The following is a 15,391-nucleotide window of genomic DNA, read 5'->3' on the forward strand; positions in this document are numbered from 1 at the left end:
GTGAATGAGGTGTTTGAGGAGTATAAAGAATGTAAAAAGAATCTTAAGAAAGAAATTAGAAAAACTAAAAGGAGATATGAGGTTGCTTTGGCAAGTAAGGTGAAAGTAAATCCAAAGGGTTTCTACAGCTATATTAATAGCAAAAGGATAACGAGGGATAAAATTGATCCATTAGAGAGACAGAGTGGACAGCTATCTGCAAAGCCAAAAGAGATGGGGGAGATATTGAACAATTTATTTTCTTCGGTATTCACCAAGGAGAAGGATATTTAATTATGTGAGGTAAGGAAAACAAGTAGAGTAGCTATGGATACTATGAGATTCAAAGAAAAAGAAGTACTGACACTTTTGAAAAATATAAAAGTGGATAAGTCTCCAGGTCCTGACAGGATATTCCCTAGGACATTGAGGGAAGTAGTGTAGAAATAGCAGGGGCTATGACAGAAATATTTCAAATGTCATTAGAAACGGGAATAGTGCCCGAGGATTGGCGTACTGCGCATGTTGTTCCATTGTTTAAAAAGGGTTCTAAGAGTAAATCTAGCAATTATAGACCTGTTAGTTTGACTTCAGTGGTGGGCAAATTAATGGAAAATATACTTAGAGATAATATATATAAGCATCTGGATAAACAGGGTCTGATTAGGAACAGTCAACATGGATTTGTGCCTGGAAGGTCATGTTTGACTAATCTTCTTGAATTTTTTGAAGAGGTTACTAGGGAAATTGATAAGGGTAAAGCAGTGGATGTTGTCTATATGAACTTTAGTAAAGCCTTTGACAAGGTTCCTCATGGAAGGTTGGTTAAGAAGGTTCAATTGTTGGGTATAAATGCAGGAGTAGCAAGATGGATTCAACAGTGGCTGAATGGGAGACGACAGAGAGTAATGGTGGATGACTGTTTGTCAGGTTGGAGGCAGGTGACTAGTGGGGTGCCTCAGGGATCTGTGTTGGGTCCACTGTTGTTTGTCATGTACATCAATGATCTGGATGAAGGTGTGGTAAATTGGATTAGTAAGTATGCAGATGATACTAAGATAGGTGGTGTTGTGGATAATGAAGTAGATTTCCAAAGTCTACAGAGAGATTTAGGCCATTTGGAAGAATGGGCTGAAAGATGGCAGATGGAGTTTAATGCTGATAAGTGTGAGGTGCTACATCTTGGCAGGACAAATCAAAATAGGACGTACATGGTAAATGGTAGCGAATTGAGGAATGCAGTTGAACAGAGGGATCTTGGAATAACTGTGCATAGTTCCCTGAAGGTGGAATCTCATGTAGAAAGGGTGGTAAAGAAAGCTTTTGGTATGCTAGCCTTTATAAATCAGAGCATTGAGTATAGAAGTTGGGATGTAATGTTAAAATTGTACAAGGCATTGGTGAGACCAATTCTGGAGTATGGTGTACAATTTTGATCGCTCAATTATAGGAAGGATGTCAACAAATTAGAGAGAGTACAGAGGAGATTTACTAGAATGTTGCCTGGGTTTCAGCAACTAAGTTACAGAGAAAGGTTGAATAAGTTAGGTCTTTATTCTCTGGAGCGCAGAAGGTTAAGGGGGGGACTTGATAGAGGTCTTTAAAATGATGAGAGGGATAGAGAGTTGACGTGGACAAGCTTTTCCCATTGAGAGTAGGGAAGATTCAAACAAGAGGACATGACTTCAGAATTAAGGGACAGAAGTTTAGGTGTAACATGAGGGGGAACTTCTTTACTCAGAGTGGTAGCTGTGTGGAATGAGCTTCCAGTGGAAGTGGTGGAGGCAGGTTCGATCTTATCATTTAAAAATAAATTAGATAGGTATATGGATGGGAAAGGAATGGAGGGTTATGGTCTGAGTGCAGGTAGATGGGACTAGGGGAAAATAATTGTTCGGCACAGACTTGTAGGGCCGAGGTGGCCTGTTTCCATGCTGTAATTGTTATATGGTTATTATATATGGTTATGGTGGCCTTGGCCAACGCCTCCTTCGCATCATCAAACGGAGCCACGGCCTTGTCAGTCCACACGAGGTCCCGTGGTTTACCGGTGAGGCACTGAAACAAAGGGCGCACGATCCGGGCAGTTTCCGGCATGAACCGATGACAGAAGTTCACCATCTCGACAAACTCCTGCAGCCCCTTGACGGTGAGCGGCCGAGGGAATTGTCGAATGGCCTCCACTTTAGTGGGCAGCGGGGCTGCACACTGCGATTTTTATTTGAAAACAGCAAACAAAGCGAGTAACTCAACTGCGTTACAGGTTCGCCAAATAAAACGAAGCTCCTGCTACTCGGGTGGAACTGAACTAACTGTTGAACCAAAAACCCGCAAAAACACACCCGCAGTCACGGGACAGCGCCAGCCAATAGCGAGCGTTCGTAATGCCCCAAGCCACCACTAGGTGCCGCTACAAGACCCTTCTTCACACTGACATTCCTTCTCTCCAGAGATGCTGCCTGTCCCACTGAGTTACTCCAGCATTTTGTGTCTATCATAACTTTTAGCTTCATGAGTGATTATTCATCACTGAATGAGTATGAATTTCATCAGCTGGAAATGTTAGCCCTTCAATACATGCTCCCACACACTGCATGCCATCCTGATCAAAAGGTGGTAACAAACATTACTTTCAGTTGCAATGTGATGGCAACCAATGATGTTGAAAATCATTTTAAAGCATTTAAGCTTCCAATTAATGTTACAAATGCAGGATGGAAATCCTCAGACAGAATCTGTAATCAAGGCGACAACAAGAGTTCCACTATCACCAGTCAATAATTTGTTAGTTTGGATGAAATTAATTGACCTGAAATGTTAACAAATTTCCCCTCACTCTCCATAGTTGCTACCTGACCTGTTTTTTAACCGGTGTTTGTGTTTCCGACTTAGATTTATCTTTGTGCCTTTTTAAAAAATGCCACAAACTGGATCAAATCATCATCATCCATGATAAACCTTACTGGCAGCATTGATACACACATGGAAAATGTATAATTTGCATTAGGAGGCCCAACCTCAATTCATTAACCTTCTACCTTCAGCAGCACACCAGTTACAAAGTAGACAAAATTAATGTGCATGATGCTTGCACACAGCTATTGGAAAGTTTGCAACCTTGCCTGAAGATGTAATTGGCATTTATTTATTAATCATCAGATATCTCTTGCAAGGCCATCATTTATTGCCCTTTCCCAATTACTCTCAAGGTGGTGGTGACGTGCTGCCTTCCTGAATTACTGCAAAACTTCTGAACTGACTCCCAAAGCGCCATTGGGTAAAGAGTTACAGAAGTCAGAACCACTCAGTCTGAAGAAGGGTCTCAACCAGAAACGTCATCCATTCCTTCTCTCCAGAGATGCAGCCTGTCCTGATGAATTACTCTAGCATTTTGTGTCTACCAACAACGCAAGTGTTTCTTGACATGTATTTTGTTATGACCATCATCTCTTATTTTGTTTTCATATGTTTCAACGTGATGTCTTCTAGTTTAATTTTACTAATGCATTTCAAGTGCAATCAAATCAGGTTCTTTTACAATAAAGCCTAGTGCACGCAGCGATATTTCATTGCTTTTTTTACTGAAACTCCATCATTTTTTGAAGCTAAATAGAACATATATCATTCCTTTACTCATTCAAAACGATCGTTATGATTTGTTAGAGAACTTGGCTTCTAAAACAGGCAAGATTATGAGTTCACAATATAGATACATTTTAGGATGAATAATCAGCATGACTTTCTTCAAATATAATGAACGAAATAGATTCTCAGATCTATCAACAAATGCAACCCCCCCCCCCCCCCCCCCCCCCCCCCCCCCCGAAATCTTAGAATTCTCCCCGGGACCTGCGTGGGTTTTCTCCGGGTGCTCAGGTTTCCTCCCATATTCCAAATATATATAGGTTTTTAGGCTAATTAGCTTGGTGAAATTGTAAAGTGGCCCTAGTGTGTGTGTAGGACAGTGCTCGTGTACTGCACCAACTCGGAGGGCCAAACGGCCTGTTTCTGTGCCGTACCTCTAAATTAAACTAAACCAATGAAGTCTGTACTCGTGGAACTATGAGGATCATTCTTGATGAACTAAGATACACAAAATAGCTCTCCTCTTCGTAATTTGTTGGTGATCTTGTGCAGAACAATCTGCCGTTAAAAGGAATAGACTGCTCCAGGCGATCAACAAAGTTTCAACAACTTGCAAGGTGAGCTGCACCCTTATAAATCAAGTGCAGTAGTATTTACCTACCGTTCCTGTTTCCTCTTACTGGAAAGATAGCTCTCCTATCTACTCTAATCTTCCTCATTTATACATGCATCATCTGGTACCACAAATCTAAAGATAACAAAAGCAAATTAAATAATGTGGAGATAAACACTTTTTTTTTGCAATATTCTAATTTAAGAGGAATAGAAATATATAAACATTTGTTATTTTATCACTTAATAGTCATGCCTTCATATTGGGGCATTCACCTCAATACCCCAAGGCAATGAAGATCCTATTTCCAATAACATAAGTTTGGAAATAATGGTTTCTTGGCCACAGTAAGGTCCCACAAACATAGGCTTGAACTAACTTTAATATATTAGGAAGATTAATGGTCCTCACTTTTGTGTCAGTACAAAATGAACTTCAAATTCATAACATAGACATTTAATTAGACACAGTTCATGATGTTGCTACTTTAGATTCATTGTTCCTCAGTGCAAATCGTCTTTAGGTTCTCCATTCAAGTATATTCAAAAACATGAAAATTCTGTTTTCAACATCTAAAAGATGTGTGGTTTGTAGGTTAATTGGCCTCTGTAATTGCCCCTTGTTCTCTAGGGAATTGATGCGAAAGGAGGATAATATAGAACCAGTGTAAACCGGTAATCGATGATCAGCGGGAACATAGTGAGCTGTAGGGTTTAGGAACTTGGTTAGCTACAGGGCCTGTTTCCTCCCCGTCTGTATATTTCAATCAATACATTTCCTCCAGCCTTATAACCCTCCAATAAATACACAATCTTCTGTTTCTGGCCTTCTGAAAACCACCATTTTAACTGCTCCACTAGTGGAGACCCTGCTTCAACTGCCTGCCTCGAATCCTCCCAAAGTGTTTGTGCCTCTCTCTCCTCCTTTTTCTTTCAAGCCCTTTCTGTTTATATTTGATAATCTATTCTATTATCCTCCAATACAGCAAGATGAAAATTGTATTTAATAATGCTCCTCGAAGCACCCACCAATGTTTTACCATGCTGAAAAAGGATACACAAAACAAGTTGTTGGTTTCGGTATTGCTTCTCCACAAGCTGATAGGCTGTATCCGCTAAGTTATTAATCACTTTAATCATCATTGTCATTTCACCTTGATCTCTGCACATGTTATACCAGAGCTCTGCTAGCAACTGTTTTTTTAAGACTAAAGACAATATAGGGAGGCACCGTAGTGCAGTGGTAGAGTTGCTGCTTTACAGAGCCAGAGACCTGGGTTTGATCCTGACTACGGGTGCTGTCTGTACGGAATTTATACGTTCTCCTCGTGGGTTTGCGCAGGGTGCCCTGGTTTTCTCCCACATTTCAAAGACGTACAGGTTTGTAGGTTAATTGGCTTTGGTAAAGATTGTAAATTGTCCCTAGTGTGTAGGATAGTGTAAGTGTATGGGAATTGTTGGTCAGCGGGAACTTGGTGGGCTCATAATTTTTTAACTCATAATTTTTTGAGGATCAATTTTTTTTTGAAACTTCAGACAAGGCAAACTCATTCTTACCCGGACAGCAAAGCCTTCAGTTTTGTGTCGCCTTCGACGCACTTCTGCAAATGCCATTGTCAGTCCTTTCTCAATTCTCTGAGTGAAGTTGCAAATTCTCACATCAACATAACGAGGGACAAATTGCAGAACTGGAGAGAAAGGAGAGACATTAAACTTTCTTTTAAGTACATGTTTTGAGAGTATGCCACAATGGAAGAAGAGAGTTAAACATGATATGTCACCTTTTGTGTTTTACATGAAAGTAGAAATTCTTTGCTCATGTCATGACGCACGCTTCAGAATAGAGAAGAGAGAATGGACAGGCACAAGGGGCCACTGTTTACCCACAATGACTTTGGTAAAGTGCACACTTTGCAGGTGCAGGGCTGTTTCGACTGGCTGAAGGGTGTGCTACTACTGACGCTTGGAGAAACGTTTGCTTGGGTCATGCCTGCATTGCTGTCGAGGCCAAAAGTGGTAATTTTGATTGCCCCATGTACACCAAATGCTGTTCTGGTGTCCTCTACTGATTGGGCCTGATGAAATTAGGCTTCTTTTAAAAAAAACCTAATTGACCATTGTGGTTCTGGATCAGTCAGAATGAAACAGGACAACAAAAAGGTTACGAAAATGTTAAATCTTCGTGCTCAAGACTTTTTGCTCTTCCTTTTAAGACTTTAGCGAGCAGCGATAAGATTTTGGTGGCAGCATGGATTTCATGAGACAACTTTTGTCTGGGAATCATCTGTACCGGCGAACAAAGACTGTGGCACAAATGGCAACACTTAAATACAGTCAGTTGCAAGTGAGTAATCGTTCCTTTTATGAGTAATCCCCATTGAAAGGCTGCTTTTCACTAGTAGGTGGAATCAACCCAACAAGGTTATTGCTTGTGTTCTTGCACTTATACAGAGCGCTGTTACAAATTTAGTACTTGGACGCGCCTTGTTGCTTTTTTTGTGTTTAGGGGCAAAGCTCACTTTAACTCTTCTCTGCTGTCGATGGTAACATTTGCTTCTGCAGCAATGATCTTGCTGTCTCGCCGCCAACACCATTGTGGATCAAATGGGCCTGATTCATAATTAATCAGGTCTATTCAATTTGAATTAAGAAACTCCATTCATTCAACTTCAAACAACATACATATTTTATTACTCAAGGTGCCAGTGTTAACTGTGGCATGCTGCTGCTGCAGCGCAACTGGAGCCAACATTCAGGAGTGCTCTATCCTTGAGGGATGCCTTCAGCTACCCAGCCTCACCCCCTCTTCAGTTGAACCCTCAAATAGCTTCAAATATCACTCAAGGCAAATAACCCAACAAAGTGCCCCAGTCCTTGATGAAAATTGCCTCATTTATACAGTTAGTAAGTCTAGGCAAACATAATTCATGTCAAAAATCAAAAAGCACGTCAAACGGCTCAGAAATAGATCTTAAGCAATAATTAACCATTCTAGAATGAGTGGCTTTTATCTGTTTTCATGACACATTTCTCACATGGCACTTTCCATTTTCTTATCAATGCTTTGGTCCTTTAGTTCTGAATTGTAAAGTTTTATTAATCCTTAAACTTATTTTATTTTTTGACATAATTACAGGCTGGTTTCAGATAGAAATTAATTATGCACTTGGAATACAATTCTAGGACAATTTGAGCATTTTTCCCCAAAGGATCTTTAACAGCACGATAATGAATCCCCATAAAAGACTCAAAGTGCTGGAGTAACTTAATGGTTCAGGCAGCATCGTGGAGAACATCGATTGGTGATGTTTCAGGTCAAGACCCTTCTTTTGAAGAATGATCTTGACCCAAAATGTTACCTATCCATGTTCTCCAGGGATGCTGCCTGAACCACTGAGTTACTCCTGCACTATGTGTCCTTTTGTGTATTAACCAGCATCTGCAGTTCTTCGTTTCAACATGAACATTTTGAGGCTGGAGGGGCTTTTCCGTGTTCTCTGACTCCTTTATGTAATACAAGCCAATTCCACAACGTGCTGATCCTTAAAACCATCTTGCATACAATCCATTTGGCCTCTACAATATCACTGTGAGTTTGATAGGCTGCACATTAAAGCCTCACATTATTATATCATTCTTTTTTATGTAATTGGATTAACTTTTTTTTTGACCTAATTTCCTAATGTATAGAATGTGCTTCATTATACTTACTGTTTGGGACCTGTAGACATCATCCACCAATGTTTTTGGGCCTTAATCCATCTTATTGTCTGCAATGGCCACAAGCAACTATTGCATACAACAACTCAAAGAACTCTTAAAACAAGTCTGGTAGCAGTACTTGCTGTTGAAGAAAAAAAGCTGCAACCTTGAAATCCCTTAATGAATGACAGCAGCCAATGTTCTTCAAGAGACACCCTGTGTCTACACAAATCTAGCAATACTGGGAACTCTTTATTGAGGGAGTTGATTTATTTGGTGTGTGGAACATCATTGTCTAGGATAGTTACTGCAGTTACTTGTTTATCTACTTTGTTATCTCTACAGGACTTTTGGAGGTTGCATGCTTGCTAGACATGACTTTTTTTTCTCATGGCCTTTTATCAGCCATCCAGGTGTGTAATGTTGAGTCGGTCAAACCTGGTACAGTAGAATAGGAGCTATGCAACTGCCTATAGATCCTGGACAGAACCAAAACATACCAAATCTCAGAGCAACACAGCACTGAATAGTACTTTGCACCACCCTTGGCCAAGAACAAATGGGTCATTCATCAAAATGCACTCTACACAATATCCTAAACACTCAAGCCATCATGGACAAAGGTCAGTCACGGCAGAGACCGAGGCACTCATCAATATTTTCCCACTAAATTCTTCTGATTCAACAAGGCTGCATTGGATAATGCCAATCAAGATGTTTTCATTTTCCAGATGCCAGATTCAAACAGGGCATAGGTAGGGAGCAGGCATGGACCATTACAATTGTTCTAACAAATGGTTGCAGACCTTTCATTTTGACCATTTATAATTTCACAAATTCTGCAAGATTTGCGAGTTCTTCCAATATTTTCTGTTTTTGTTTCAAATGTTTTAAATTTCCACAATAATTGGGTGGCTATTACTATCTCTTTAAGTATATGTTTGCAAAACTGTTTTAATTGTCTAATGCCCATGCTGTTGCAGCGACTGTCTGTAGTTATTTTTATTGGCAACCATCCCTGTTACTGGAGAGGCTGATTGGTCTTATTCTATGCTTCTGGCAATCTGGCTATTTTAATGGCTGGCAGCTGGGGCTTTACACCAAATAACAGTAAAAATATAGGATGAGAAAAAGGCTGTGGTCTTGGAATCACCCCCATCGTCTCCCTCCCTCCACCAAACCCCCATGGGTAATTCACTATTTCAAGGAACAGCAGGAAATTTCAAAAGCAAAGAACTCATGACTGAGTAAAGGAGTGGAGGAGGATCTTGCATAGAGGCCTCTGAGGAAGCTATTGACTGTCAAACAATCATTTCAATATTCCTTCTTTGCACAGATCTCTCAGATTAATCACTGTAGTTTCTCACCAGCTAGCTGAATCATCCTAGAAAGATTATTGCTCAGATCCATCTCTTATTTGTGGTGGTGTTGTCGTTGCAGATCTTATCCTTACTCCGGGGCTTGCTAAATTCTGTCATTCTCCTCATATCCCACAGCACTAACCATGTCATTCTAAGTTCAGGGACGAAGCTTGAATTGATGCTTCTCAGGCATCAATTGTAAAGTTTGCCACTTGTGGTGATTATATTGTGGAATCATCATTGTTCAAATGGGTCCAATTCTCAATTAATTAGATCTGTTCTATTTAAATTAACTTCAAATAATGTTCCTGTTTCATTTCCCTCTGCAGCAGTGTCAACAAAACACACCACTGCTACTCAACAAAGGAGCTATGATTTCCTTTGATCGCAGTCTATTATAATCACTGAATAATCAAGATTATGTTTTCAGAATATGAATTCCAATATTTTACTGGTGAAATGCAGTCCCTATTTCTGTGAAAAGAAGCACCCTAGATTATATCTATCCATAACATGGGATTAATATAGGCTCAGTGAGGATTATCATTAAAAAGAAATTGCCAACCTTTGTCTTATCATAAATATCTATGCCCATATTATGACAGGTGCTAATATAAACCTGGCATTCGTGGATACACAATCAGATCAGTAGGTGGTGCTTTAGAGTCAAAGGAGATACCTCTTTACATGCTAACATTAACCTAGCTGAGTGTTTCTCCTCCAAAGGCAATACAACAGGCAGCTTGTACCATCTATTAATGTAACTAAAGAGAAATTTCTGCTGCACATAATCATACAGCAATAAAGATGCCATATGAATCAGTGCATTCTGTTGGCTCTTTGAAACAGTTATCTGATGCATCTCACTGTTCTCTCACTGCACCCTTGCTATTTTCACCTTTTACAATATATATCCCAACCCCTTGAAACGTTACAATTGAATATGGTCCGAGACTGAATTCCGGAATATTACTCGCTCTACAATTCTCGTTATTCCCCTACTCTGCCATCCTCTCAGTTCATCTGCGACTTATCTTCATTTAGTATCCTCTGGCTGTTGATTATTCTGCCAGTGAAAATGATTTACAGGTGAGCTCACTCTTACAGTGGAGGAGGCCAAGGATTGAACGGTCAGTATGGGAATGGGAAGGCGAGTTATTAACCGGGAGTTCCAGCAGGCTCCAGCAGACAGAGTACAAATGTTTGGCAGAAAGGTTACGTAGTCTACGCTCTGGAGCACTGAATGCAATAATCAAGATGGAAGAGATGCACATGAACCTCTGTCTGGGGTACCTGGATGGAAATGAGAGAGGAGATGCAGGGACATGTGTTAAATCTCCTGCATTGCAGTAGAAAGGGCCTGGGGAGAAGCTCAGTTCGATGGGAAGTGACTGGCGAACCAAGAAATTGTGGAGAGAGTGGTCTCCGTGGAAAGAGGGAAAGGGTGAGGACACCGAGATGTGACTGGTGGTAGGATCACATTAAAGGAGCTGGAAATGTCAGAGAATGGATGCTGAATCCATTGGTGAACATTATTCGAATTCTCACTAAGATTGAGCTAGACTTGGCTAACTAACTTTTGGCCTGTCTGCTACTCCCATCATCAAATTGGGCCAATATCTATTAGGACTTCCACAAATATTCCACAAAATTAAACCAGGTTATGTGATTATTAAGATATTTGTGGGAGCTAAATATATAAACATTCTTTTATACTTCCGGTATTATTGATTGCATTTCCTTGGTGTTTTGATATCCTGAAGTTCTTAAAACCCCCAATACATAAATACATTCTTTCTCAGCTGAACTAACAGTAGGGATACAATGAGACAGTTTCAATGGCATGAAAAGTTCCTCTTCCATTTTTCATTGTTTTACAAGCTCATAAAAGTCATCAGCTGGCAAGGATAGTAAGGATCAGTGATTAACATGGACAAGAAATCAAATTTCCCCAGTTGTTGCCTTGTTTTCTCTTGGAATGTTTTACTGCATTAGTGGCTGTAAAAAATGTAGTATATCGTGGTAGATTATGTCTTGAAAACATTTGAGTGCGTTGACCCAACTTTCCATCATGTGCAAGAATGTTGCCACCAAAATTGATCTGATTGAACAGCATCAAGAAAAGGGAAACCTGGCAAATCTTTTCCCTCCTCAATCAGATGTCCTTAGGCAATAATAACAAGCACTATCTCAAAATTGACAATGATTTGATCATAGACCTCTTTGACCTTGCTCACTGAATGGGAAACTTTCTAATCCCTTTAGTTTTTGAAATATGACCCCATATCAAAAAGTTACCCACTTGATAGCTGGCTGCAGTGTTACCTTGAGCTGAATGCAGATACCAAACATAATTAACAATGTGCACAGATACAGCATGTACAGACTGCCAAAGAAACAACAAAATATTGTGGATTCTCACCAATTTGAACATTGGCCTGGTGGTCTGGTGCAGTCAGAGCTGGCTGGAGAGAAAGAATAAGTGGAGAGGTGCCACTAACAAGTGTGGTTTGGGAAAGAGAATTGAGCACCGCTGGACCAGAGAAAACAATGGAACCTGCCGTCACCATGAACATGAACTCTTGATTCTTTTGAATAACCTAGTAGCAGAAAATGGAAATATATTTAATACTAAATATAGCCAAATAACACCATGTATGAATAATAACATTTTGAAAATTTCATTTCTATAGATTCTAAAAATGAAAGCATGCTTTAATGAAAGTTTAATCCATTACATACATATCCACAGGAATAAATACAAGAAGTTAGCGAACATCAAATGCAATAGATGACTTTCCAGAATTATAACAATCTGATACGTTAGCACCACTAGATCTGATAGACCACTGTGCCACGAGTTTTCCATTTCTGGTAGATAATGAATGAACATTTCCAGAATATTTAGGAAAAATCAATTTTTACGTTCAAGGTGGCGCCGTACGATGGCTGCCTCGCCAACGGTCTGTCTCGTCCTTTTCTTTCTTTGTGTTTTTAGTTTGTTGTAAAATGTATGTTTTCATTCTTACCAAAAAAGCAACAAGACACAACAACTTTACGCTCGAAAATTTTATTCTTGATATATATGACTGATTTGAAATTAAACACATGGAGTCTTTTAATCCATTTTTGGAATTAAAAAAATATCAGGATTCACTGACTGTTCGTTAATTCCCACAAGATGATGGACTTTCTGCTGGAACTGCTGCGACAAATAGGGTGAAATACAGCCCAATACAAACTGTAAGATGACAGCCTCGTCATCAGACATTAAATAGCACACAGGGGTGCAGTTGGTCGATCTATTGCCAGAGACCTAGGTTCCATCCTGATGTCGGGTACTGTCCGTATGGAGTTTACACGTTCCCCCATGTGACCACGTGGGTCTTCTCCAGTGGCTCCAGTTTCCTGCCACATCCCAAATGCAAGTTTGCAGATTAAATGACCTCTGTAATTTACCCCAAGTGTGTAGGGAGTGGATGGGATAAAGTAAAGTGAAATGGTCACAGTTGTCTTGGTGAGCCGAAAAGCCTGTTTCAACACCGTATCTTTCAATCAATTCAATTAATGAAGACCTTGCAAACCAAAGAGGAAAAGCATGAAGGGATATATTTTGAGAAAATCAAGGCATAGAATCTTAAATTTAAACACAAGATTACATTAGCAGAGAAACCTGGGGATTTAAACAAATAATTTCCTGGAATTGCCTGTAAAAAATGTGAAAAGACTAACAGTATTTGGCTCTTAACAGAGAGCATAAAGCAATAGTATAAAGTTGGTTTAACTGAACATCGATTACAATGTGCAGTTTTTGACATATCGTTCAAGAAAGGAAATTGAGATTAAAGAATGCCTTTCAAAGGTTTCTGCAAGATAGGAACTCCTGTTGAAAGGAAGTCACACTGGGATATTTTTCACATTTCCACTGGGGATCACATGGCTAAAGATTCAATAGGTTTTGCAAATTATACAGAGCTTTGTGAGCCTGAGCGAAGAAAGAATATTTCTGTTGATTAATGAGCGAGTGATGGGAGTAATGGGGTGGACAGATCATTAACATATAATTATCACTGAAAGGGCTTTTGAAATGTATAACATTTTGTACTGTAATATTAATGGCAGGGGTTCGTGCCAGATTCCTGGCACAAAGGCATGTATTCCCAGCAGATGTCTGTTTTTTAAAATAGTACAAGGAGTTATGTACATATCTCAAACTGGAGGACCAAGAGGGTTATAATGAATCAGTGCACTGTGTGGTAGCACTAATCAGAGTAACAGTGGTTCCCTGCTGCAAATTCTGTGTAGATATTGAATTTCTGTCTGAGTAATTGCATGAATATCTTTTTTCAAGGCTTGGCACAAAAGTGTGGTTTTGATTTGGTACTTTTCATCAATGATACAGGTACCACTATCTTATGGTGCAAGTATAACAGTGGGTAAAATTTTCCTAACATTCCAACGTGAATTGTTTCTCATCCATGTTAAACAGTAATGGCTATGTTACTTCTCCAAACTGCTTGAATAAAATCTTCTACATGGCAAACCATGTGGCAAGTCAAGAGGCAGCAAGTCATCAGTCCTGGACGAGATCAATGCGTTCTACTCATGCATCAATGGAGAAAGCACTGATGTGACTTTGTGGGCCCCATAGTGTTGCAATCTTGGCCAAGGTCAGAAGATCCTTCAAACAGGTGAATCCTCAGAAAGCGTCTGGACCTGATGGTGTGCCTGGTCGTGTCCTCAAAACCTACATGGGCTAGCGTTTTTGTGGACATCTTTTCATTACTAAGGACTGAGGTTCCCACCTGCTTTAAAAGGGCGACAATAATAACCCAAGAAGGGTAATGTGACGTGCCTCAATGACTACTGACATATGACAATAACGTCTGTGGTGATGAAGTGCTTTGAAAGGTTGGTTATGGCGCATATCAACGCTGACCTCAGCAAGAACATTGACCCACTATAATTTGCCTACCACCACAATAGATCAATGGGGGGAGGGGGTGATGTGATCATGTTGGCTCTCCACGATGCACTGGACCAAATGGACAATAAAAACACCTATGTCAGACTGTTGTTCACAGACAACTGCTTGCCGTTTAACACCTTCTTCCCCTCCTTCCCCTCCAAACTTGTCATCAAGCTCAATGAACTGAGTCTCTGCGCATCATTATACAACTGGATCCTCAACTTCCACATCAGAACACAGTCGATACAAATCAGCAACAATGCTTCCTCCTCGATAACCATCAGCTCAGGGGCACCTCAAGGCTGTGCTCTCTGTCCCCTGCCCCATTCACTCCATACCCATGACTGTGTAGCCATACACAGTTCCAGCTCCATCTTTAAACTTGTTGTTCCGTTGTTGGACGAATTATGGATTATGATGAGTCAGAGCATAGGAAGGAGATTGATTGTCTGATTGAATGGTGCCAGAACAACAACCTTGTCACAGTGCGAGGAAAACCAAAAAGCTGATTGTTGACTTTAGACGAGGAAAGTTAAGGATCCACAAACCTGTCTTCATTGACAAGTCGGTGGTGGAGAGAGTCAACAACTTCAAGCTTCTGGGTGTGCATATCTTTGAAGATCTGTCCTGGATCCAGCACAGTGATGGAATCATTAAAAAAAAAGTCCATTAACACTTCCGCTTCCTTAGAAGATTGAGGAGATTCGGTATGTTGAACTTCTACAGGTGTATGGTAGATAGCATATGGACTTGTTGCAACTCGAATGCCCAGGAATGAAGGAAATTACAATAAGTTGTGGTCACTGCCTGGTCCATCTCGGGGGGAGACCTCCCCGCCATCGAAGGGATCTACAGGTGGTGCTGCCTGAAAGGCAGCCAACATCATCAAGGACCCACACCACCCTGGCCATACTCTCATTTCACTCCTGCCATTGGGAAGGTGGTACAGGAGTTTGAAACCTATGACATCTAGTTTCAGGAACAGCTTCTTCCCAACAAACATCAGGCTATTGAGCATTAAGAATTCCAACTAAACTTCAAAGTACGAACTGTCCTGCTTGCACTAGGGACTTCTTTTTGTATTGCACTCTTGTTTTGTTTATTAATCAAACATTTTTTTGATTGTTGTGTTATCTATCAAGGATGATATTTACAAACATGGTGTGCCGTTGCAGGTAAGTAT

General features: G+C 40.2%; 1 protein-coding gene across 1 annotated transcript in view; it reads right to left on the reverse strand.

The window, feature by feature from the left end:
* kiaa1549 (KIAA1549 ortholog) overlaps window positions 1-15,391 on the reverse strand; it is a 102,416-nt gene that overhangs the window by 64,958 nt on the left and 22,067 nt on the right. The window contains exons 3-4 of the mRNA XM_033037732.1: window positions 11,662-11,839; window positions 5,734-5,864 (exon numbers count right to left, since the gene is read on the reverse strand). Of these exons, the coding sequence (XP_032893623.1) occupies window positions 5,734-5,864; window positions 11,662-11,839 (309 nt within the window). The remainder of the gene's footprint in view (window positions 1-5,733; window positions 5,865-11,661; window positions 11,840-15,391) is intronic.

The sequence above is a fragment of the Amblyraja radiata genome, chromosome 19, assembly GCF_010909765.2.
Source record: "Amblyraja radiata isolate CabotCenter1 chromosome 19, sAmbRad1.1.pri, whole genome shotgun sequence".
Taxonomy (NCBI): Eukaryota; Metazoa; Chordata; class Chondrichthyes; order Rajiformes; family Rajidae; genus Amblyraja; species Amblyraja radiata.